We start from the raw sequence: 27,489 nt of genomic DNA, 5'->3' as shown, positions 1-27,489 counted from the left end.
CCCTTGTTTAGTAGTTTAAAAAAAAAAAAAAAAAGAGGATTTTTGTTGCTTTTTGCAACAAACTTTTGCAGCATTTATTTTTTTCTCATGTATATTTGGTCTTTATAGATATATTCTCTGGTAGTCAGACAGGGTTCACAAATCCAAACTACAAATTCTTGCAAGCCTCAAAATACTGTTATTTTGTTCTCATCCTTGACTTGCCTAGGTATGCAAGGCAGGCTCAAATGCCCTTTGCCCTTAGTACCTTTATTGCAAAAAAGTGTTTTCATTGTCTTTTCTCTTTCAGAGTCACAGATACCAGATGCCAATCTGACCCTTGCTCCTTTGAGGGTAACCCATCTTCCTCTTCAAGCTGCTTTTAGAATTTTGTTTGTTACTAGATTCTGAAATGTCACTAGGACTGGTGACATGTTTCAAAGTATCCCTCACTAGGACTCGGTCAATTTCTTGAATTAGGTAAAATAGGCTTGAATTTCAGCCTATCTATTGAATATCTTAACTAAAATTTTTTATTTCTATGAACTGATCATTTCTTTATCTTAAATGAATTTTCTTTGTAATGAGTGCAACATCTGATATGAGGATAATTTTCACTTTTCTGGATTCCTTATGAGCTTCTGGGTTCAGCCTTGTCTTTGTTGCATCTGCTGCCATCTGAGTGGCAGCATTCTTCACACCTGCAGGAGAGCAAGGTTAACTCTCCTGTTCTATGACTTTTTTTGGTGCTGTCAGAGTTCCTCAGGTGCCTGACGATTCTTGGTGGCCATATTTTCAGATGCAAGCAAAGATATAAAGTGGTATCTGTACCTGAGATGTATTTCTTCAAGCCAAGTCAGGGTCTCTGATGTCTGAGTATGGTGTATAGGCTCTGATAAAGCAGCCAGGACCCAGGTAATTTCAGAGGAGCTGAGACTGTGTGGCAACTTCAAGCCAGGGGAGGTAAGGCAAACACCTACTGCCTAATGCAACTGGTTTCTCACCTGTAATGACAAAGGTAACTGCAGCCAGCCTGTGCTGTCCCTGACCTGAACAGCTGCTAGGGGTCTAGTTTGAACAGTCAACTTTTTGCAGGTCTTCTTTTTCAGCTCAAAGTTGTTCAGAGGTCCTTAGCTTAGCTTGGTTTTTATATTGATATAAATCTATTCCTGTCTGCTGTGTATCTTGCAGAGATTTCTCAGTGTTCTGATCTGTTGGTGGAATGATCTTTCTATATCAATAACAAAAACTGCAAACTTAATGAAAATTATGGTGAAGTACTATTTTCTATCTGTTATAGAATAAATACAACCCTCCTAATGAGCAAAGAATCTGGCACTCATTGCCTCAGTGATTTCATGTCTAGGAATTGATCAAAAGAAAACAATGGACAAGCAGAAAACTACAGCAAACAGTATGTTCTGAGCAGTGTTTGTACCACGGGAAACTGGATACAAAGTTCAATAGGTCTCACTGATTTATAAGTAATACTATCTCCATATGATGAATAACTACATAGCTATTAAAATCACAGAAAAGGTATAAAGACATTTTTAAAATATACACAATCATCCAAACAGGTATGTAGGGAAAAACTTTTAAAACATACACTAAATTATTAACAGGCATAATCTCTGGATGACGGTGGATCAAAAATAATTAAGTTGCGTTTCTCTGCATTCACCTGTTATTTTCAAATTTTTCTATGACTTAAGTACTTTACTTTTATAGGCAGATAAAATACAATTTGTAATTATGCTTAAATTAATGCAATGGATTCCTAATTCTGCAAGAAACTACATATAAAAATAGATTTATACATATTAGCATTATAAATTCCAAATGTTATTTCTGTTGCCTTTTTAGTCAAGAGTAATTCCACTTTTAGAATACCATTTCACTAATTCTAAATTAAGAATTAAAGATCTAATATAGATACCATTTTTGCCAAATTTATTTAATGAACAATCTAATTTGATCAAAAAGGTAGAGGCAGGAAAGAATGAACAGATGGGACTTCCTGGAGGTCCAGTGGTCGGGACTCTGAGCTTCCACTGCAGGGGACACGAGTTTGAGGAACTAGGAGCTACACAGCAAAGTGCAGCCCCCAAAAAAAGAAAAAGAAAAAAGAAAGGAATGAATGGATGCCTCAATGAATACTAAAGACAAAAACAGTAATTAGAATAATACAATACTTTTAAAAATCATAAGCCAAGCTTTCCAATGACTGCTCCTTGAACGTCCAAACTGTTCAAATACATTTACAGCCAAAGTTTACAAGGATTGCTTTAAAATATTTTAAATATGTTAAAATAGTAATTACTATTTAATGTTAAGATTGAAGAAATATATACTACTTTATTTTTGTGTGTATTTGAAATTTTCCAAACTAGAGAAATTAGAAACTACGTATTAAACAAATTTTTATGTTTTTTAAATTCTAATCACTAATTCAGATTCAAACATCAGTAAGAAAAATTTTAATAAAAATTAAAGCTTACTTACATGAGTTGAAATAGTATATATAAAAGTAAACAATAAGAACATGTCAGATAACTGGCAGAAGATACAAAAAACACATTTAGATGGTTATATCTCTTCAGAGGTCAATCTAACAGCAGTATAGGGCTTTCATGATGGTCCCATTGTGGTTAAGAACCTGCCTTTTAATTCTGGGGACACTGGCTTGATCCCTGGTCCGGGAAGATCCCACATGTCCACGCATCACAATTACTGAGCCCCCACTCTAGAGCCTGGAGGTTGTAAATACTGAGCCCGTGTGCTGCAACTACTGAACCCTTCGTGCTCTGGAGTCCATGATCTACAAGAGAAGCCACTGCAATAAGAAGCCTGTGTACCACAGTAGCCCCCGCTTTCTGCTAGAGAAAGTTCATGTTGCAGCAACAAAGATCCAGTGCAGCCAAAAATAAACAGAACAGAACAGAAAATAAACATTTTTAAAAAGAACAGTACACGGAGTTCCCTGGTGGTCCAGTGGTTAGGACTTCAAACTTTCATAACTGAAAACCGAGTTTCAACCTCTGGTTGGAGAACTAAGATCCCACAAGCCAGTACAAAAAGGGATGTGAGAAGCCAAAGTAATCCTGAGAAAGAAGAATGGAACTGGAGGAATCAATCTGCCTGACTTCAGACTCTACTACAAAGCCACAGTCATCAAGACAGTATGGTACTGGCACAAAGACAGAAATATAGATCAATGGAACAGAATAGAAAGCCCAGAGATAAGTCCACGAACCTATGGTCACCTTATCTTCGACAAAGGAGGCAAGGATATACAATGGAAAAAAGATAACCTCTTTAACAAGTGGTGCTGGGAAAACTGGTCAACCACCTGTAAAAGAATGAAACTAGAACACTTTCTAACACCATACACAAAAATAAACTCAAAATGGATTAAAGATCTAAATGTAAGACCAGAAACTATCAAACTCCTAGAGGAGAACATAGGCAAAACACTCTCCGACATAAATCACAGCAGGATCCTCTATGACCCACATCCCAGAATTTCAGAAATAAAAGCAAAAATAAACAAATGGGACCTAATGAAACTTAAAAGCTTTTGCACAACAAAGGAAACTATAAGCAAGGTGAAAAGACAGCCCTCAGATTGGGAGAAAATAATAGCAAATGAAGCAACAGACAAAGGATTAATCTCAAAAATATACAAGCAACTCCTCCAGCTCAACTCCAGAAAAATAAATGACCCAATCAAAAAATGGGCCAAAGAACTCAACAGACATTTCTCCAAGGAAGACATACAGATGGCTAACAAACACATGAAAAGATGCTCAACATCACTCATTATCAGAGAAATGCAAATCAAAACCACAATGAGGTACCATTATACGCCAGTCAGGATGGCTGCTATCCAAAAGTCTACAAGCAATAAATGCTGGAGAGGGTGTGGAGAAAAGGGAACCCTCTTACACTGTTGGTGGGAATGCAAATTAGTACAGCCACTATGGAAAACAGTGTGGAGATTTCTTAAAAAGCTGGAAATAGAACTGCCATATGACCCAGCAATCCCACTTCTGGGCATACACACCAAGGAAACCAGATCTGAAAGAGCCACATGCACCCCAATGTTCATCGCAGCACTGTTTATAATAGCCAGGACATGGAAGCAACCCAGATGCCCATCAGCAGACGAATGGATGAGGAAGCTGTGGTACATATACACCATGGAATATTACTCAGCCATTAAAAAGAATTCATTTGAATCACTTCTAATGAGATGGATGAAACTGGAGCCCATTATACAGAGCGAAGTAAGCCAGAAAGATAAAGACCATTACAGTATACTAACACATATATATGGACTTTAGAAAGATGGTAACGATAACCCTATATGCAAAACAGAAAAAGAGACTCAGATGTATGGAACAGACTTGTGGACTCTGGGAGAAGGCAAGGGTGGGATGTTTCAGGAGAACAGCATTGAAACATGTGTATTATCTAGGGTAAAACGGATAACCAGCTCAGGTTGGGTACATGAGACAAGTGCTCGGGCCTGGTGCACTGGGAAGACCCAGAGGGATCGGGTGGAGAGGGAGGTGGGAGGGGGGACTGGGATGGGGAATACATGTAAATCCATGGCTAATTCATATCAATGTATAACAAAAACTACTGTAATGATGTAAAGTAATTAGCCTCCAACTAATAAAAATTTAAAAAAAAAAAAAAAAAAAAGGGATGTGAGATTAACAATTTAAATTAAATAACTTTTTCTCATTTAAATGAGAGTTTCTGGAATATGGTGATTTTGCTTTATATGTTCTCCTTGGATATGCTATTTTTAATAGCCTTAGTGTCTCGAATTTTCTTGGGGAAAAAAGTCTAAAGTGTTCTTAACTATCACTTACCAGGTAGTCCATAAACAGCAACACTATAAACAAATACGAAGACATCTCTTTCAACTGAGGACATATGGAATTATAGAGCCAAGGGCAAATAAAAGGCTGTATTATGTCAGGATCCAAACAATTCAAGGATAAAAGTAGAGAAACCAGAATTAAGTATCTATAATCACTTTCCTTGTCATCTCCATAAGCTATAAACAGCTTTTCCTGTAGTTTCAACAGGAGTAAATGGTGACCAAGTATACAGCATCCAATCACCTTTCATTGCTGTAATTGTGTATATTCATTTCCAAACAACTTGACTTTGTTATCTGATGTGCTTTAAAATATCAGTTCTGACGACTGTTTTGGCCAGTGCTTCTCAAACTTAGGCATGCATCAAATCACCTACAGCTTCTAAAAACAGTTACCCAAGTCCTGTTCCAGAAACTCTGGGTTCCATTCTATTCTGCAGGTCTGAAGAAGAACCAAAGACTTTCTAACAAGCTTCCAAGTGTGCTGCTGACCTAGGTACCACACCTTTGGTAGTAGAACTGATCCAGAATAGACAGTTACTTCTGTACATCCATGTTCCCAAAAAGGAAAACCAAGACTATAGAAAACATTTCTGCACTTTGCTCAATACTTTAAATAATGGTACCGAAAGTACCACTCCAATTATTCTGTCATCAAGAAAAGAATTCCTGAGAACAAACTAGTGGTTACCAGTAAGGAAAGGGAAGGTGGAGGGGCAGAACAGAAACAGGAGAGTAAGTATAAACTCCTGTGTATAAAACAAACAAGGATATACTGTACAGTATAAGGAACTTAGCCAATATTTTTTAATAACTACAAATGGAGTATAATCTTTAATAATTGTGAAACACTATGTTGTACACCTAGAACATTGTATAACTCAATTATATGTCGATTTAAGAAACAAAATCTGTGCTAAAAGACCTTTCACCCTTTATCTAGACTCCCTTAATGACTTAAGTTGACTGCCATTTCTCATCCGTAAATATCTTACTTTTATAGTCAATATTTAAAGGCACTGTACTTCTTACATTTTCAACTATCATAATTCTCCTATAATAAACCAGTAATGACTGCCACATACTACATACTTTTGGTATACGAATTAATTAACTGACCTTTTTCCTTATTTTTTTAGTGTTTTTAATATTGTGAGATAAAAGCAACTTCCTTACTGTGTTCCAGCAGATTTCCAAAGAAACTAAGGCAAAATAACTCTTTTTGCAAGATGCACCGCAGCAAATAAAGAAAAAAAAAAAAAAAAACTGCTTCTCTAGTACTTGTTGCTCGTTCGTTAAGAGTTCTACAGCTGAAACTGGCATTCCCAGCTTAAACCGACAATACAAAACAGGATGGAGAAAGTCAAGTTTTCTACCCAAATCACTCTGGTTTTTTCATTAATCTGTCTACACAGGGCGCACACTGAGTGTATTCAGAGATGTCCACGGCAAGCATCCAAATGCCTCCACATTTGACCAATTTAAGATGGTCAATACCATGGTTCATCTAGATGCTTGCTCCAACTGTGATCTAGGTCTGTGTGCTTGTGACAGAAATACTTTTCATATATGAGACAACAAAACATACAGTTCAGGAAACAGGATGTGGTATCAACAGTTACTATAAGTTCCAGAATCATACTGTCCCGTTTCTGAATCCTAGCTATTTCTTAGATGTGATGACTGCAGACTCTCTAAGGACAAGGGTTCGAGGTCCCTACTTGACAGGGGATGTCATGAATGAGACTACCAGAGGGACAAGAGGAGGAGGAGGGGAAGGAGCACAGTGACAGCCTTGGTTAGTGACTAGTACTGGTGTCTTAGAAAAAGGAAAACATTCCCTGGAAATCCTCAATTCAGTGTGTTAACAGCTTCTGATTAATTTTCCAAATGTACATTAATGGAAAAGATACCAAAGCCCAGTCACACCTCCCTGAAATGTAAATCTATCGACTGTCCAAATTAAGGAAGCCAGACCCACATTCAAAAACTAAAACAAAGAATCACTACAGCTACATGCACCTTATTTGTCCCCCAACTACACCTGCCTTCAAGATGTACCTTCAGTGAAGACGTAATTCCCAAACCACCTCCTGGGAAGCCAGAAAAGAAATGTCCACCAACTAGTCCCCAAAAGACACCAAGTACCCTGGCTCACAAGAAATACAAAAGTTTGTTTCTATTTACTTCAAAAAAATGAGAACAAGGCTCACCTATGCAACACTTCTGGGCGCAGAGACACTGCTCCAAGCACTCTGGACCTGATTACCAGAATCCCCTCACACCCACGGAGACAGGAGGTGCCATCTGCAGGACATGGGCTCTGCCAGCCCTTGTCTCCTGGGTGGTTCCTGTGACTCTCTCAAGCAAGCAGAGGCATCTGCACATGGAGTTATTATTGCACAGTCCCCCTGTACCAACATGGAAAGCAGGAGGAGGCATGACCACCGGTCACTGGCTGCACACAGAGTCTTAGTGCCTTACTCTCTGGAGGGCCACAATGGAGGCAGGTAAGGAGAGCAAGGCTCCAAGCTCTGCTTTCCTGTATTTGTTTGCTATAAACACTTCATCTGCAATGCAAACCCAAAAACCTCACTACTCCAGTCCAACACCATGACTTAATATAAGTTAAGCTGAGCGTTAGGCATACAAGGGAATTTGGTAAAGCCCACAGCTGGGCCAGTGGGGCTTCCCACTCCAAGGCCAGTCTCTCACCACCCATCATTCCCTCTTACCCATTCAAGGACAACAGTTAACAGCTTTCATTTGTGATATGTGGAAACTTCTGTTTCAGTTTTTTTCCACCCCACCCATCCTCAGACTTGCACTGACATCAGAAAAAAATAGGAAAATGACTGATAACTTTTCAACTTCTCCTTTTTGCTACTCTTTAAGTGAGACAAGCACACCTCATATTAAAGCCCTAGATCACATTTCCTGCATCATGTAACAGATGGAATGAGAGATTCTTTAGCTGTACACATACGAACTTCAAAAATCAAATGCATACATATTTATTCCTTTTTAGGGGAAAAAAGATGAACAATGCTAGTTTTGCAAAGTTAAATGTGTAATTTGCTTTCATCTCCCATTGTATGTAAGTTTTTTTTCCAATATCTTCTATTTACGCCAAGAGATGGTTTACTACTTATGGTAAAGATAATGAGTGGAGGGAGATACATTACATAAATTATTAGATCACTAGATATGACAGAACTGTGAAGATGGTGGGCAAATAAGTGAAATTTGAGAAATGTTTTATCAAACCTCAGAACTCGCCCTATCTTCATATTTTTACTTTTCAAGTCATTTCTTAAACTGAGTATCAGATATATTTACATTTCCAAGTTTTCCGTCAAATAGAGACATGTTTTGGTTTAACTACCAACAATTAATGAAAGGCACCTTTATTCATCCAGACCTTCTGTAACAGCCCAGGGGACCCTCACACTCTCCTCTGACTATTAGAGTGGTGACCGAGGGGCGCAAGCATTTCAATATGAATAACTTGAAAATAACTGTATCATCAGTCTTGCGAGGTGCTAGGGTCAATGAGGGTCTCCCATATTTAACAATCTTATGATGAACACTCATACAATCATAGTTGATTTATTAAAGAGGATTTCATGGTGCAGTAGCCATCACTAGTACTGGTGGATGTTTAGTACCACAGTAAAAGTGGATATTGTTGTTTAAGATAGTAACTCAACTTTCTTTTTGGACATAACTATACACACACCAAAAAAAAAAAAAAAAACTGCAGGAAGGAAAAAAGTTGCTTTTACACTCTAGTACCTACAGAATTTAAGATTCATACCACATTTGTCACTTAAAATTATCTTTCAACATGAATATGCTTTCTGTACATTACAATATCCTCATTCATTTGAAAATGTTACGAAGAGGTGAGTGTGCCTGGCAGAGTGCTAGCTGGGTCCCGAGAGACAGGGACGAGAGCGCACACTCAGTGTGCGGCGAGGCTCCACGTGAGGCTGGCTGCTCTGAGGGCCCAAGAGCTGGCCTCACAGAGGTGACCTCACCGCCCATGGAACCAAAGGCCACAACGTGCTCTCTGAAAAGGCAGCTTTCTGTGAAACACACAACCAGTGCAAGTTCAACGCATGAGGCAGGGCACTCAAAGCCAGCGCTCCGGGACAAGCCAGAGGGACGGGGTGGGAAGGGACCAGGGAGTGGGGTTCAGGAGGGGGACACGTGCATCTGTGGCCAATTCATGTCAGTGTATGGCAAAAGCTATCATAATGTTGTAAAGTAATTATCCTCCAATTAAAATTAATTAGTTAAAAAATAAATAAAAAGGCAAGTTTCAGAACCGCTTACTTGTGGGATGTCCTTTTCTTCATCATGCTTGCAGATACACCAGCATGGCCTAAAAGAGAAGTGAGTATACGTCAATGAAAACTGGACTGAAAAATAGTTCAAACTCAGGAAAAAGTTATCTTATGAAAAACTGCCATATAAAGTATGAAATTAAAATAAACCACAAGGGAATTCCCTGGCAGCCCCGTGGTTAGGACTCTGCACTACTCTGTGCTTTCACTGCCAAAGGTCCAGGTTCCATTCCTGGTTAGGGGACTCTGCAGAATACCACGAGCCACAAGACACGGCCAAAAAACAAACAAACAAAAAAACCCAAAATGGCAAAATGTAAGAAAACCATTTGCTTACTTATCTTTTAAACAGAAGATATAAGGGGTTCTGGGAAGATAAAATGACAGGAAGAGCAGCTTATCGGCCTAAATTGGCCATGAAACACAAAAAAAGCAAAATCACATGGATAAAAACTACAGCCAAAAAAAGTGACAATCCTAGTCATAAAGTACTAAAAGGTATAGAACTCATCTTCCTGCCACAAACAACTAGAAAATGGGACAAGAAATGTGAAACATCTGGATCCAAACATCAGGACAACAGGCAGCACAGGACTACGGAGCCAGGGAGCAGAAAACCCACACAAGGAGCCCTACACCAGGCAAGGGCACCCCAAGAAGCACCTGAGGACAGTGGCGCACGAAAGAGTAACCGAGAACATGGAGGCTGAGCCCCACGGAGAGCCAGATGGAAGCCAAGGAAGCGGGGGGCTGGGAGTCGTGGGTCAGAGTGCCGGCAAGGGGAGAGGTCTCACGGGGGCCAAACCTCTGGAAAAGGCATGGTGGTCTTCAGTCTGTGGCGAGATACTAACTTGCAAAGGCATGAGAGCTGTTCAGACTCCATCTCGCCACCTCTCTGAACACACAGGACAATCAGGAGAAACCATAAAGACAATCCCTTGGCAGGAGGATGAAGCAGCCCTAAGAAAAGCTGCTACAGACACATCCCAGAACGTGCTTGCCAAAACAAAACTCCAATATTCAGTAAAGGACACCAGTAAAACCCAATGCTCCACAATTGGGTTGGATACTTCAGACGTCCAACATCCCAACTACAAGTACTAGGTCTGTGGGAAAGCAGCAGCCTGTAACCCCATAAGCAAATAGGTTTTAACCAAAACAATGTAATTAGCAGGCAAAGATGCTAAAAGAATGATTAACAACTATGCTCAAACAGTTAAAGGAAGACATAAATACTTAAAACAGAAGAATGGGGGAAGGAGAAGAAAGAAATGAAACTGATGAAAAATACATGATCCAAAATGAAGAAGAAAAAAAACCCCACTGGATGTGGTTAGTAGCAGATCAGCCCCCACAAAAAAAGCAGTGAATGTGAGACATTGTAACACAACATATCCAAAATAGAACACAAACAGCCTCAGTGACTTCTAGGACAAGATCAACTGGCCCAGCAAAATGAAATGGACTCCACAAGAGGACAGAGGGGTGAACAAAAAGTCTGACAAAAATAATGGCAGTTTTTCAGATGTGATAAGTACATAAACACAGATCCAACAAGGTCAATGAAGTCAAAGTAAGATAAAAACAAAGGGAAAAACAGTAAGGCACAGCCTAACCAATTTCTGAAAACCAGTGACACAGAAAATACTTTTAAACAGCCAAACAATAAAAGACATCTTAAATTTAGGGAAACAAAATAGTTGCTCCAGATTTGTTGTCAGAAACAATGTTGGCCAGAAAAAACAGTGGACTAAATCTTTAAAGTGCTGCTCAGATAAAGAAAATAATCTACTTGTGAATACTATATACAGCAAAAATCTTTCCACCCCAACAATATTATTTCACTAAATATAGTTTAAATACATCAATTAAGAGACCATAGAAAGAATAAACAATTATTAAAATCAAAGGTAGCAGGCATCAAAAAGGATATTCCAAAATGATAACAGGGTCGATTAAGAAGCCGCAACACTCTTTCCTTTCCAGGGTGTGGGAGGCAAGATGGCAGTGCAGATTTCCAAGAAGAGAAAGTTTGTCTTTGAAGAAGATGGCATCTTCAAAGCTGGACTGAACAAGTTTCTCACGCTGAAGATGGGTACTCTGGAGTTGAGGTCCGAGTTACACCAACCAGGACAGAAATCATTATCATGGCCACAAGGACAGAGAATGTTCTTGGTGAGGAGGGCTGGCGAATCTGGGAATTGTCTGTTGTGGTTCAGAAGAGATGTGGCTTCCCTGAGGACAGTGTAGGGCTATATGCTGAAAAGGCAGCCACAGAAGTCTGTGTGCCATTGTTCAGGCAGTCTCTGTATTACAGACTCCTAGGAGGCCTTGCTGTGCGAAGGGCCTACTATGGTGTGCTGAGGTTCATCGTGGGGCCAAAGGCTGTGAGGTCATGGTGTCTGGAAAACTCCAAGGATAGAGGGCTAAATCCATGAAGTTTGTGGATGGCCTCATGATCCACAGCGGAAACTCTGTTAACTACTATGCTGACGCCTCCACACGCCACGCGCTGCTCAGACAGAGTGTGCTGGGCATCAAGGTAAAGATCATGCTGCCTTGGGACCCAATCGGTAAGACTGGCCCTAAGAAGCCTTTGCTTGTTCACGGAAACACTGTGGAACCCAGAGATGAAAAGGCTGCCTACCGACCCCATGAACAGAGAAGTGGGAAGCCAGAGCTGCCTGCCATGCCCTAGTCGGTAACCAAGGCAAGACAGATTTCCTTGGCCCTGGGTCTGGAGCCTGGATGTTGCTCTATAAAGATCTTTAATAAAATATTTTTAAAAGACAAAAAAAAAAAAAAGAAGCCACAACAGGGCTGGTGGTCCTGTGGTTAGGGCTTCCAGTTCTCATTACTGAGGGCCTGAGTTCAGTATCTGGTCAGGGAACTAGGGAACTAAGATCCCACAGTCATGTAGCACAGTCAAAAATAAACAAACTACACAAACAAAAAAAAGAAGCTATAACAATCTTAAAAGTATATAAACCTAATTATAGTATACGGAAATATATAAAGCAAAAACTGATAGAATAAGAAAAATTGACATACTCATATTTAAAAATATAAACACTTCTCAGTAATTGATATAACAAGTGGGTAGGAATGTAAGAAAAGGATATAGAAGACCTAAACATCACAAACAGCCAACTAGGCTTAGATGACATTTACAGAATGTCAATCCAGTAATGCCAAAATAAACCTTTTTTCCAAGTTCACATGGGACATTAACCCAGATACTACCATACTATATGCTACTCAGAATACAAACTCTCAATACACTTAATGTGAAACCATACAAAGGATGTCCTCTGACTACATCAGAATTTAATTAGAAATAAATATCTGTAAATACCCCAATATCTGAAAATTAAACAATCTTCTAAAACTTCATGTTTCGAACACAAAGTCACAATGAAAATTCAAATATTTTGAATAAGAAAACAACAACTTATCAATATCTACAGAGTGCTTCAAAAGCAGTGTATACCCTATTGATCAAAATTCACACTAAGTAACATAATCCACCTGGGTGGAGGAAGAAGGCTTCTGGGTTATCTGCAAAGTTCTCTCCTTGGCATTACATCAAGACATGCAGTTTTTAAACGTAAGTTTCTGCAATTACATAACAATTCTATAAAGATAAATGAAAAAGGATACATATGGTCAGTTGATCTGTGCAAGACTGTCCATTCTACTTCACATATAAAAACTGTCAAGCATGATCCCAAATGCTAAGAGAGCCATCCCCCCTTAATTTCACCTGGCCTGTTTACATACACTGAATGAACTGGGCAGCTCATACAAGAAGACACAGACTGAGAAGAGATCCAATCTACCCGAAGCATCTCTACAAGAGCCCTTTCAGCATTATGAGGTGCAGCTGCAAATGCCTGTGGATGGCCGTCCAGTTGATCCTGTCAACCCACACGAAATTTCATAATCGCACTTTATGCCCACTTCACTTCTGGTCTCAAAGTTCCTCCTTAGTACAGAGGAGAGTAATCAATATCTCCACCCTCAAAGAGGCTGTAGTGAAAAAAGTAGACAATAAACAAGAACAAATGAGTAATATAAGCAGAAAAATGGAATGTCTAAGAAAAAAACAAAAGGACATGGCAGATGGGCTCCCTTGATGGTTCAGTGGTAAAGAATCCACTGCCAATGCAGGAAATATGGGTTTGATCCCTGGTCGGGGAAGATCCTACATACCGCAGAACAACTAAGCCCCTATGTTACTACTATTGAGCCTGTGTTCTAGATAGACCCCAGGAAGAGCAACTACTGAGCCCGCTGGCCTACAGCCAGCGCTCCACAACAAGAGAAGCCACTGCAATGAAAAGCCTGCACAGCAAAGAAGACCCTTTGCGACCCCATGGACAGTAGCCCACCAGGCTCCTCCATCCATGGGATTTTCCAGGCAAGAGTACTGGAGTGGGGTGCCACTTCCTTCTCCAGAGGATCCTCCCAGCCCAGGGATGGAACCTGGGTCTCCTGCATTGCAGGCAGACGCTTTACCATCTGAGCCACCAGGGAAGTCCTAGAGAAGATCCAGCATAACCAAAATAGGGTTTTTTAAAATCGAAGAGATTTAAAAAAAAGACACAGCAGAAATCAAAAACACCAAAACAGAAATGAAGAATGCTTTGATAGACTCATTAGTAGACTGAGTAGACTCAGCTAAGGAAACAACTTCTGAGCTTGAAGATATGTCAACAGAAACTTCCAATACTGAAAAGTAAAGAGAAAAAGATAAAAATGCAGGGAAAAACAGAATATCTAAGAACTGTTAAACAACAACATAAGTATAATATGTGCATAATGAGAATATCAGAAAGACAAGAAAGAAACAGGAAAAAATATGTAAAGTAATAACAATCTGCCCCAAATTAATGTCAGATACCAAAGCACAGACAAGGAAGTGCAGAGAACACCAACCAGGAAAAGTGCCAAGGAAACAAAAACAAAACCTAAATAGGCTTTTCATATTCAAATGTGAGGAAAAAAATCAAAGATAAAGAAAAAAACCTCTTAAGAAGCCAGAATAAAGAAAAAAAAAAGCAAAATTAAGAATCAGATCCTATTTCTCCTCAGAAAGCATGGAAGCAAAGAGAGACTGGAGTGAAATATTTACAGTGAAAAGAAAGAAAAAACCTAAAATTTTATATTCTGCAAAAGTATCCATCAAAAGTGAGAGAAACACACTTGCTCAAACACAGATGAGGGAATCTGTTGCTAGTAGATCTGCCCTCCAAAAAATGTTAGAAGAAATTATTCAAAGAGGAGAAAAACAAGATAGCTCTGAAACTCAGATCTACATAAAAAAAGAACATTAGATATAGAATATGAAAAAAAAGAAATAGAATACATGAAAGTAATACAAAAACTTTTATTTTTCTGATTTTTAATTGAACTGATAACATTTTGTTCATAGTAATATTAGCAACAATGTACTAGATGATTATGGAGCTTATATGTAAGTGAAAGACAATAACATAAAGGACTGGAATGGAAGAATTAGAATACTTTGCTGCTGCAAGATATTCTCACTACCAGGGAAGCTCTATCACATTATTTAACAGTGTACCAGAATTAGTTGTATATTGCAAACTCTAGAGCTAAAAAAGTCTTTTTAAAATAAAGTATAATTGACAAGGTAAGAGAGTAAAGGGAATCAAGCACAATGCTCAATTAAAACCATAAAAGGGGACTTGCCTTGTAGTCCAGTGGTTAAGAATCTGCCTTACCAACAGAGGGGACATGGGTTCTATCCCTTTCTGGGAAGATCACATGTACCATAGGGCAACTAAGCCTGCGAGCCACAACTACTGAGCCAACCTACCAAAACCACTGAAGCCTGCTTGCTCCAGAGCCCAAGTGCCACAACTACTGAAGTCCACAGCAACTACTGAAGCCGTGAGAGCCTGTGCTCTGCAACAAGAGAAGTCACCACGATGAGAAGCCTGAGGACTGCAACTAGAAAGTAGTACCCACTCACAGAAACTAGAAGGATGGCTGTGTGCAGTAATGACAACACAGTGCAGCCATAAATAAATAAGCAAGAAAAAAACCTTAAAAGGCAGAAAAGAGTAGAAGACACAAATATGAACAAAGGACAAGGGCAATGAATAGAAAATAGCAATAGCAATAAGAATGGCAGATATTAATCCAATAACCTCTTTAAATGCCAGTGGTCTAAGTAAGCACTCCAATAGAGAGACTGTCATACTGAATGAAAAAGCAATACCATACTGTAGATTTTCCATAAGAAATTCACTTTAAAAACAAAGATATATTCAGATTGAAAGTAAACAGATGGAGAAAGAGGTACCAAGGTAATGAAGATCAAAAGAAAGCCCGTAAAGGGGTATTTGGGCTTCCCAGTAAAAGTGAAAGTCACTCAGTTGTATCTGACTCTTTGTGATCCCATGGACTATACAGAGTCCACAGAATTCTCCAGCCCAGGATACTGTAGTGGGTAGCCTTTCCCTTCTCCAGGGGATCTTCCCAACCCAGGGATCGAACCCAGGTTTCCTGCATTGCAGGTGGATTCTTTACCAGCTGAGCTGCCAATTTCAGAGAGAGATTTAAGAGCAAAGAAATTCACTGGGGATACAGAAAAGCATTACATAATGATTATGGTCTCAATTCTCCAAGAAGACATAACAATCCTTAATGTGTATGTACCTAACAAAAGAGCATCAAACTAGCTGAGGCAAAAACCGATAGGAACTACAAGGAGAAATACATGAATTCACTGTCACAGTTGAAAACACTTCACTATATCAGAAATGGACAGCTTCAGCCTTAAGAAAATCGGAAAAAGACATAGCTGAACCCAATACTACCATTAATCACATGGATAAAACTGACATATATATAGCACTTTACCCAACAACAGAAGAATATACCTTCTTCTCAAGATCCCTTGGAGTATTCATCAAGAGGGCCTATATTGTGAACCGTCAAACACACTTTAACAAATTTAAAAGACAATAAAAGAAATATCCTCAGATCACAATGAGATCTACACTCAGAAAGACAGCTGGAAAATCCCCAAATACTCAGAGATTAAATAACACACTTCTAAATACATCGTTTGAAGACGAAATTTTAACACAAAAATATTTTCAACTAAATGAAAATGAAAGTAAAATTTACTAAAATCTGTATCATCAGATAAAGCAGTGCTTAAAGGGGTATTTGGGCTTCCCAGGTGGCTCAGATGATAAAATATCTGGCTGCAATGCAGAAGATGATCCCTGGGCTGGGATGATGCCCTGGGAAAGGGAATGGCAACCCACTACAGTATTCTTGCCTGGAGAATTCCATAGACAGAGGAGCCTGGAGGGTTACAGTTCATGAGGTTGCAAAGAGTTGGACATGACTGAGCGACTGATACTAACTAAAGGAAAATTTATAGGACTAAATGCATATATCGGAAAAGAGGAAAGATTTAAAACCAAAAATCTACGCTTCCAATTTAGGAAACAAGAAAAAGAAGAGCAAATTAAATGCAAAGTAAACAGATATTATAAAACTTAGAAATCAACAAAATTTAAATTCACAAGTCAACAGAGAAAAACCCAACAAAATCAAAACCTGGTTCTTCAAAAAGATCCAAACTGATAAATCTCTAGCTGTGCTAGCTAAGAATAAAAGATACAAATCACTAGTATGAAAGAAGACATCACTACTGATTTCACATACAAAATATATACATGAGGTAAACTACAAAACTGTGATCAAAGAAATTAAAGAACCATTTAAATGGATAAATATTCCATGTTCATGGACAGGTAGACTCAATATCATCAAGATGTCAGCTCTTCCCCACTTGATCCATAGATTTTAAACGCAATCGCAATCAAATTCCTAGCATGTTACTTTGAGGATATCAACAAACTGATTCTAGAGTTTATATGGAGAGGCAAAAAGACACAAATAGCCAACAGGATATTAAAGTTGAAAAACAAAACGAGGACATTACCGGACTTCATGACTCGTTATATAGCTACATAAATCATGACAGTGTGAAATAATGAACAAACAGATTCCCCCCCCAAAAAACAGAATAGAGAGCCCATAAGAGATCCTCAATAAATAGTCAACTGTCCTTTGACAAATGAACAAAGGTAATATAAATGAAGACAGTGTTTTCAACAAATGGTGCTGGAACAACTGGACTTCTACATGCAGAAGTGAATCTAGACACAGACCTTATATCTATCACAAAAATGAACTCATAATAGACCATATACCTAAATGTAAAATTAAAAACTAAATTAAAAATTTAAAAATAAAATATAAAATCCCTAAAAGGTAGTAATAGGAGAAAATCTAGATAACCTTGGTTATGTTAAACACATTTTAGATACTGAGTCTGCCAAAAAGTTCACTCAGTTTTCCTGTAAGATGGCTGTAGTAGTGCTTAGCTGTCTTTAACTTCATTTGAAGCAATTCTGATAGACTGTATTGTGACAGTTGTCATCTCAGTATGCATTAAAAAAAAAAGCTTATCAAAATTGGTGAAATTTTGTGTAGCCATTTCCAGTCATTTTTAAATACTGAAGACAGAAGAAAACTTTATTATTTCAAGAAAACACACTGATTTGTGCAGTGTATGGAGGAGGTGCTGTGACTTATCAGGTAGACCAGTTGAAGTTGACAGACATTAAACCCAAACATTAACTGAGAAAGATCAATGTTATACCATGTGGGAGACAGCCAACATACTCAAAACATCCAAATCAAGTGCTGAAAATCATTTGCACCAGCTTGGTTATGTTAATCACTTTGATATTTGGGTTTCACATAAGTTAAGTGGGAAAAACCTTCTTTTATTAAAAAAAAAATGTATTTTTGGCTGTGCTGGGTCTTTGCTGTTGCACGTCGGCTTTCTCTAGTTGCAGCAAATGGAGGCTACTCTCTAGTTGAGTGTAAGGGCTTCTCACTGCAGCGGCGTCTCTCACTGCAGAGCACAGGCTCTAGGCGTGTGGGCTTCAGTAGTTGCAGCACAACGTATGGGATCTTTCCAAACCAGGGCCCAAACCCGTGTTCACTGCAGCGGCAGGTGGATTCCTGATCACTGGACCACCAGGGAAGCCACATGAAGAAATGGTATTTCTGCAAGCAATTCTACTTAAACATAATGAAAACATTCCGTTTTTAAAACAAACTGTGATGGGCGATGAAAAATAGACACTGAATAATAATGGGAAGAGACTGTGGGGCAAGCAAAAGGAACCACCACACCAAAGGCTGGTCTTCATCCAAAGATTATATAGTGTATACAATGGGATTTGGAAGGGAGTCCTCTATTATGAGCTCCTTCTGGAAAATCGAACAATGCCAACAAGTACTGCTCCTAATTAGACCACTTGACAAAAAGTATCCAGAATCAGTCAACAGAAAACACATAATCTTTCATCACGATAACACAAGATCGCATGTTTCTTTGATGATCAGGCAAAAACTGTAACAGCTTGGCTGGGAACTTCTGATTCATCTACCGTTTCACCAGACACTGCACCTTCAAAATTCCATTTATTTCACTCTTTACAAAATTCTCTTAATGGAAACAATTTCAAATCCCTGGAAGACTGTAAAAAGCACCTGGAACAGTTCTTTGCTCAAGAAGATACAAAGTTTTGGAAAGAAGGAATTACGAAGTTGCCTAAAAAAGTCACAGAAGGTAGTGGAACAAAAAACAATGAATATGTTGTCCAATAAAGTTCTTGGCAAAAATGAAAAAAGTGTCTTTTATTTTTACTTTAAAACCAAAGGAACATATTGACCAACCCAATACAATGCCAAAGGCACAATCCATGGAAGAAATAACTGATGTCGGACTTAATTAAAATTTAAAACTTCTGCTCTATGAAAGACAATGTCAAGATGCTAAGAAAACATTTGTGAAAGACATATCTGATAAAGTACTGTTATCTATAACATACACAGAACTTTTAAACTTCAGCAACAAGAAAACAAACTGATTATAAACAACCTTTAAAAAATGAACTAAAAACCTTAATATACACCTCATCAAAGAAGACAGAGATGGCAAATAAACATATGAAAAGATGCTTTATACCATAGGTTGTATGAGAAATACAGGCCCAAAACAATGAGACACCACTAATATACCTATGAGAATGGTGAAGCTGACACCACCAAATGCTGGAGAGGATGTGAAGCAACTGGAATTATCATTTCAAACTGATGGAAATGCAAATTTGGCAGTTTCTAACAAAACTCTTACCATATGATCCAGAAATTATGCTCCCTGACACTTACCCAAAGGAGGTGAAAATTTATATCCATATAAAAGCCTACACATGGATGTTCACAGGAGTTTTATTCATAACTGCCAAAACTTGGAAGCAATCAATAAGACATCCTTCAGTAGGTGAATGGATAAACACTTGGTACTACATCCAGACAACAGATTATTCAGTACTGAAAGAAAAAAGAGCCATCAAGCCATGAAAAGACATGGAAGAAACTTAAATCCGTAATACTAACCTGATAAGTTTACATATTTTATGACTCCAACTATATGATATTCTGGAAAAGTCAAAAACTATGGAGACAATGAAATGTCAGACAATAAAAGGTTAAAGGGGAGGCCAGGATGAATAGCTGCAGCAAAGAGGAATTTTAGGGCGGTGAAGCCACTCTTTATGATACTCTAAGGGTGGATTTGTGCTATTACTTATTTGTCAAGACCCACAGAGCGTACATCACCAAGAGTTCACTGATTTACAGTGAATTACAGACTTAGGATGACAATGTGTCATTGTAACAAAGGCATTTATTTAACAAAAGCACAATTGGGTGTGGGATGCTGTTGCTGGGAAACACTGAAGAGAGGGGATGTATGAGGAACCACTGTACCTGTGGCTCAATTTTGCTGACTTGAAACTGCTCTACAAAAATAGTCTAGTTTTAAAAATTCTTTATAAAAAATAAAGAGGCACTAGACTTATTCTTTGACCATCAACACTGGGCTAGATTAACAAGAGGTAAGGGATGCCTTCAAAACTGAGGTAAAATTACTTCAAAGCCTGAATTCTGTCATCAGATAAATTACCAACTGGCATTTACATTCACGTATGGGCTCAAAAATTTACAGCTTAAACAAATCTCTCAAAATTATAGGAAGATAGTCCAGAAATTGAGAGAAAAGCACTGCAGACACACAGGGCTCAAGAAACCACGTCAGAAGTCCAGCACCACTCCTGAGAAGTTGGCTAAGAGACCCACACTGATGGGAGCGAGAGACAAGGGGCTCAGAAAGGTTTTCCCTAAGAGGCTGATGCCACACAACGGCGTGTAAGATAAATTAGTCATAATGCAGACAAAAGTTAGTATCCCTGACATTAAAGACTTTCAGAAAGCAGAGAAGAAAAAATGGGTGAGACAAGAACAGAAAAAGGCCAAAGAGGCCTTTAAAACTACAGTGATACCATTCCTTGACCATTAGATGGAAAAAAAATCTACACTGCTGACGACATACATCACTGGCAAGACTGTGTAAGAAGCACTGGCAAATTACTTGCTGGTGGGAATGCAAAGTGGTACAAAGCCCATACAGGGGAAGGTGATGGTATCTTGCAGAGTTACATATACATTTAAGATCTGACTCAGTGCTACCTCAAGAAATCTATCCTAATGACAGCAGTAAGACAAATGGGCAAGGCTATTCATTGCAGTTATTATTTCCAACAGCAGGAGAGTAGAAACAACACAAATGTGCAAATAAATGATTACTCTACAAACTAACTTCGTACTTCTACACAATGGAATACTATTCAACTGTAATGAACCCTGAGCCATTTCTCTATACATTGCTAAGAAGAGGTCACCACTACATACTGTTTAGTGGAAAATGCAAGTAACAGAAGAATAGGTAGGTATGTATATATTAACTGGGCACCAAGATTAGTTTCTTATCAACAGTGGTTCATATCACCCATCTGAGGATCACAGATTTTCCAGCAGAAAACAGAACAAGACCTTTCACTAGGTAGCCTCAGCTACATCTATTTATTGATTGAAGTGAGGAAAAACTAGCGTAATTTACAAAATAAACTATTCTATGATTCACCTAACAGTACAGTCACTTGAATTGTCCTAAACAATGACAGGCAAGAAAAACTATATACACTCAAACTGTTAACAAGCTCATCCAGACACAAGTTTCAAAATAATCAGCATTTTTTTTAAATTTACTTTCATTATTTATTTATTTTTGGCCGCACAGGCTTTCTCCAGCTGCAGCGCACAGACTTCTCACTGCAGTGGCTTTTCTTGTTGTGGAGCACAGGCTCAACAGTGATGGCGCACGGGTTTGATCACCCCTTAGCAGGTGGGATCTTCCCATGTCTCCTGCATTGGCAGGCGGAGTCTTTGTCACTGAGCCACCAAGGAAGCCGTTTTTATATGCATTTTTGAAAATTGTTATTAGAGACAATTTCAGTAAATCTGAGAACTGAAAAGTAAAGAATATGAATGAATCACTATACATTACACCTGTAGATTTCTAACAACCAACTCATCCACTGCCTATTCATGAAACTTTTAAAGATGTACACGCTTTAGCTAGGCAAGAGTACACACTAAGAAACAAACGCACAGCAACCAAGGAGAACCTAACATATAAAAGAGGAAAAAGAAACTCCAAGGATGACAATGTTGTATCAGATCAAGTGAATAATCAACAGAATAGAAAATGACAGAAGGTGCTAGAAAAAACTCTCTTAAGAAAAACAAGGACAGATGGATTATCTATTACATTCGGCAGGCAGGAAATTATATTGAGAGTTTCATAAAGCTGTTAGAGGTTCTAGGAGACTTCAACTTGCAAAGAAACTTAAACAAATAGAAAAAAAAGTAAAGCAATCACAGAACTCCAAGAAAAACATAATGTACCAAAAAAAGGTAACCATGCTGCATTACTTGGCTCAAATGTTCAATATTATATAGTAATCATGACAGAAACAATAAATACATTTTTAGCCAAAGCTTTTTTAGAAGTTTAAAGTAGTAGTAAAACTGTCACTTTTAATTCTATGCATAGAAAATCCTAAAAGATGCTATCAGAAAACTCCTAAAGCTCATCAATGAATGTGATAAAGTTGCTGGATACAAAATTAATATACAGAAATCATTTGTATTTCGGTATACTAACAATGAAGTATCAGAAAGAGAGATTAAGGAAACAAGTTCATTTACCACTGCATCAAAAAGACTCTAAGGACTTCACTGGGGTTCAGTGGTTAAGATTCCATGCTCCCAATGCAGAGGGCCTGCATTCAATCCCTGCTCATGGAACTAGATCCATATGCTGCAAATAAGGGTTCCCATGCTGCAATTAAAAGATCTGCCATGCTGCAATGAAGATCGAAGATCCTGTGGGCCACATCTAAGACCTGGTGAGGCCAAATAAACGTATTGTTGTTTCTGTTCAGTCACTAAGTCATGTCCGACTCTTTGTGACCCCATGAACGGCAGCACACCAGGCTCCCCAGTCATCCACCATCTCCTGGAGTTTGCTCAGATTTATGTCCGCTGAGTTGGTGATGCTAACTAACCATCTCACCTCTGTCGCCCCCTTCTCCTCCTGCCCTCAATCTTCCCCAGCATCAGGGTCTCTTTCAATGAGTCTGTTCTTTACAACAGGTAGGTGAACTACTAGAGCTTCAGCATCAAGCCTTCCAGTGAGTCTGCTCTTCACAACAAGTAGGCAAAGTACGAGAGCTTCAGCATCAAGCCTTCCAATGAATATTCAGGGTTGATTTCCTTTAGGATAGACCACTTTCACTTCCTTGCAGTCCAAAGGACTCTCAAGAGTCTTCTCCAGCACCAGAATTAAAAAACATCAATTCTTCGTCACTCAGCCTTCTTTACGGTCCAGCTCTCACATCCATATGTAACTACTGGAAAAAACGTAGCTTAACTAGACAGACCTTTCTCAGCGAAGTGATGTCTCTGCTTTTTAATACACTGTCTAGGGTTGTCATAGCTTTTCTTCCAAGGAGCAAGTGTCTTAATTTTGTGGCTGCAGTCACTGTCCACATTGATTTTGGAACCCAAGACAATAAAGTTTGTCACTGCTTCCACTTTCCCCCATCTATCAGCCATGAAGTGAGGGGACCGGATGTCACCTTAGTTTCTTGAATACTGAGTTTTAAGCCGGCTTTTTCACTCTTCTCTTTCACCCTCACGAAGAAGCTCTTTAGTTGCTCCTCACTTTCTGACTTTAGAGTGGTATTATCTACATACCTGAGGTTGTTGATATTTCTCTCGGCAATCTTGACTCCAGCTTGAGTCATCCAGCCCAGCATTTCACATGATGTACTCTGCACAGAAGTTAAATAAACAGGGTGACAATATACAGCTTGTCATACTCCTTTCCCAATTTGGAACCAATCAGTTGTTCTATGTCCCACTCTAATTGTTGCTTCTTGACCTGCATACAGGTTTCTCAGGAGACCAGTAAGGTGGTCTGGTATTCTTATCTCTTTAAGAATTTTCCACAGTTTGTTGTGATCCACAAAGTCAAAGGCTTTAGCATAGTCAATGAAGCAGAAGTAAATGATTTTCTGGAATTCCCTGGCTTTCTCTATGATCCAACACATGTTGGCAATCTGATCTCTAGTTCCCCTGCCTTTTTTAAACCAGTCTGTACATCCGTTAAGTTCTCGGTTCACAAACTCCTGAAGTCTCACTTGAAGGGTTTGGGGCATAACCTTGCTAGCAAGTGAACTGAGTACAATTCTACATTAATTTGAACATTCTTTGGCATTGCCTTTCTTTGGAATTGGAATGAAAACCGACCTTTTCCAGTGCTGTGACCACTGCTGAGTTTTTCAAATTTGCTGACGTTTAATTAAGTGCAGCACTTTAACAGCATCATCTTCTAGGATTGTAAATAGCTCAGCTGGAATTCTACCACCTCTCCACTAGCTTTGTTGGTAGTAAATGCTAAGGCCCACTTGACTTCACACTCCAGGATTTCCGACTCTAGGTGAGTGACCACAAAGTCGTCGTTATTCAAGTCATTAAGACCTTTTCTGTATAGTTCTTCTGTGTATTCTTGCCACCCTTCTTACTCTGGATCTGATAGGTCCTTACCATTTCTGTCCTTTATCATGCCCCTCCTTACATGAAATATTCCCTTGATATCTCCAGTTTTCTTGAAGAGATCTCTAGTTACACAAGCCTCTTCACCACGACAAGGCTGTGATCCATTAACAGGAGCCAAATAAATAAATAAATATCAAAAAATAATAATAAAGCATTAGAAAAGAGAATTTGTCTAGAAATAAAGCCTAAAGAAGCAAAATACCAATACTTCAAAAACTATAAAACACTGATGAAAAGAAATTGAAGATATACTGTGTTCTTGGAAAGGAAGAACCAATAATGTTAAAATGGCCACACTACCCAAAGCAATCTACAGTCAATGCTATTCCTTTCAAATTACCAATGGTATTTTTCACAGAACTAGAACAAAAAATTTTATTTGTATGGAAGCACAAAAGAATCCAAATAGCCACAACAATCTTGAGAAAGAAGAACACACCTGAGGAATCATTCTCCCTGACTTCAGATTATACTACAGATCCAGTAATCAAACAGTATGATACTGGCACAAAAACAGACATAGAGATCAATGGACAGGATAGAAAGCCTAGAAATAAACTCACACACTTTTGAGTTTGTGAGTGGCAAGAATATATAATTGAGGGTTTGTGAGGAGGCAAGAACAAACAATAGAGAAAAGACAGTCTCTTTAGTTAGTACTGCTGGGAAAACTGGACAGCTACATGTAAGAGGATGAAATTAGAACATTCCCTTAACACCATATACAAAAATAAACTCAAAAGGAATTAGACCTAAATGTAAGACTGGGTACTATAAAAATCCTAGAGGAAAACAGAACACTCTGACATAAATCGCAGCAATATTTGGGGAGGTGGGGGGAGCGGGCGGGATGGGGTGGGGGGTGGGGTGGGCAGCTGGCTCTGTCTCTTATGGTAATGGAAATAAAAGCAAAAATTTTACAAATGGGATCTAATTAAACTTTAAAAGTTTTCATACAGCAAAGAAAACCATAACAAAGCAAAAAGTCAATCTACAGACTGGGAGAAAATATCTGCAAATGATGCTACCAACAGAGATTAATTTTCAAAATATACAAACTTCATACAGCTTAGTATCAAAAAACAGCCCAATCAAAAAAGGACAGAAGATCTAAACAGACATTTCTCCAAAGATGACATAAAGATGGGTAACTGGCATATGAAAATAAGCTCAACATTGCTAATTATTAAAGAAATGCAAATCAAAAGTACAAACAATGAGATATCTGACTGATAGACACCAGTCAGAATGGCTGTCTTTAAAAAGTCAACAAACAAATGCTACAGAGTGTGGTACTCTTCTACACGGTTGGAGAACGTAAATTGGTATAGCTATTTTGGAGAACAGTACCGAGGTTCCTTAAAAAACTAAAAACAGAGCTACCATATGATACTGCAATCCATGCATCTCAATGGTCATAACAGCCCTAATTACAACAGCCAAGACCTAGAAGTAACCATCAACAGATTAATGGATAAAGATGTGGTACACATATATAATAGGCTATTACTCAGCCATAAAAATAGATGAAATAATGGCACTGCAGCCACATGTATAAACCTAGAGATTATCATATTAACTGAAGTCAAGGAAGAATATCACATGCTATCACCTACATGCGAAATTTAAAAAATAATACAAATAAACTTATTTACAAAACGGAAATAGACTCACAGACGTAGAAGACAAACTTATGGTTACCAAAGGAGATATAATCAGGGGAGGGGATAGATTAGGAGTTTCTGATTAACATAAACACACTATCAAATATACAACAGGTAAACAAGGACCTACCATACAGCGGAGGAAACAATACACAATATCCTGTAATAACCTATCATAGAAAAGAATCTGAAAAACAGATCTGTATATGCAGGTGGCGCTAGTGGTAAAGAACCCGCCTGCCAACGCAGGAGACATAAGAGACACAGATTCAATCTCTGGGTCAGGAAAATCCCTTAGTAAAGAAAATGGCAACCCGCTCCAGTATTCTTGCCTGGAAAATCCCATGGACAGCGGAACCTGATGGCCTACAGTCTATAGAGCTGCAAAGAGTTGGACACGACTGAAGCAACTTAGCAGCAGTAGCAGCAGCACATATTCAACTGAATCACTTTGCTGTAGACCTGAAACTAACTCAACATCGCAAATTAGCTATATTTCAATAAAAAAATTAAATAGACTTCATTTTTTTAAAAAAACCAAAAGGCTAATGAGAGAAAAGGATGTTATGTGAAAAAGAATCTTCAACAGATTTCAATATCTAATAAAGAGGAATTTGTATACTCATTATTTACAAATACTGAAAGCAAAAATCAAAATAAACAGAATGCCTACTTTTTGATAAAAGTCTTTGGCACTATTTGACATTTCACTCATGAATTTCTATTGATTGATAAATATAAAAATTGAGGTTTTAAAAATATCTGAATATAGTAAAAATAGTTGTTAATCTGAGTATTTGGCACATCCATCTATTATTACCATTCCCTGTACTTATCAGTATGATTAAAATATGTCATAAAGGGAGAAAATTTATATTTCATAAACTAGGTAAAAATGGAGGCTAACTATGGGAGGAAAATATGAAAAAAAGTTTTATCAGGTAAAAGGACTTGCGGTTCAACATCAGTAGGTATTTATAAACTACCACTTTAGAAACCAATTAAAGTCCAACATAATTATATAAATAAATCTATTATTTAAAAAATAGAAACCCCTATTATAGAGAACTATGTATATAGAGATAATGCAAATATTCAATTTTCAAATTTTCATTGATCACACATGCCCTAATGACAAACACTGTCAGGTATTAGGATTTGCCCACTGTGGTGGTTTTAAAACATGACCACAGTTCTCTGACACTTCTCCCACAGAGCGGAGTACATGCCCACTCCCTTGAACCTGAGCAGACCTTTGAGACTGCATCAATGAACAGAATGCAACAAAAGTGAACCCATGTAACTTTCAAGACTCCCAACAGAAAACACCACGCATCTGTGCCTGTTTCTCTTCAGGGACTTGCTCTGGGAGCCGTAAGTAATAAGTCCAGACATCCAACGGCCCACAGTGGAAGAGAAATACCCTAGGAGCCCTACACGCTGAAGGCTCCCT

General features: G+C 38.4%; 1 protein-coding gene and 1 pseudogene across 11 annotated transcripts in view; one reads left to right on the top strand and one right to left on the bottom strand.

Annotated features, from left to right (window-relative positions):
• The window catches only part of SPIN1 (spindlin 1), a 79,552-nt gene that overhangs the window by 19,742 nt on the left and 32,321 nt on the right, over positions 1-27,489 (bottom strand). For 9 of the 11 annotated variants that reach the window (XM_070459381.1, XM_070459376.1, XM_070459380.1 and 6 more), the window contains one exon: positions 9,212-9,260. In XM_070459381.1, the coding sequence (XP_070315482.1) occupies positions 9,212-9,260 (49 nt within the window). Of the gene's footprint in view, positions 1-9,211; positions 9,261-19,518; positions 19,681-23,508; positions 23,586-27,489 lie in introns of all 11 variants that reach the window. The other 2 variants (XM_070459383.1, XM_070459382.1) reach the window with 2 other exon arrangements.
• On the top strand, positions 11,145-11,920 carry LOC110139162 (small ribosomal subunit protein uS3 pseudogene; annotated as a pseudogene).

This window comes from Odocoileus virginianus, chromosome 31, assembly GCF_023699985.2.
Source record: "Odocoileus virginianus isolate 20LAN1187 ecotype Illinois chromosome 31, Ovbor_1.2, whole genome shotgun sequence".
NCBI classification, from domain to species: Eukaryota; Metazoa; Chordata; class Mammalia; order Artiodactyla; family Cervidae; genus Odocoileus; species Odocoileus virginianus.
Note: the sequence above shows the minus strand (reverse complement) of the source record. Positions and strands in the feature narration are given on the sequence as shown.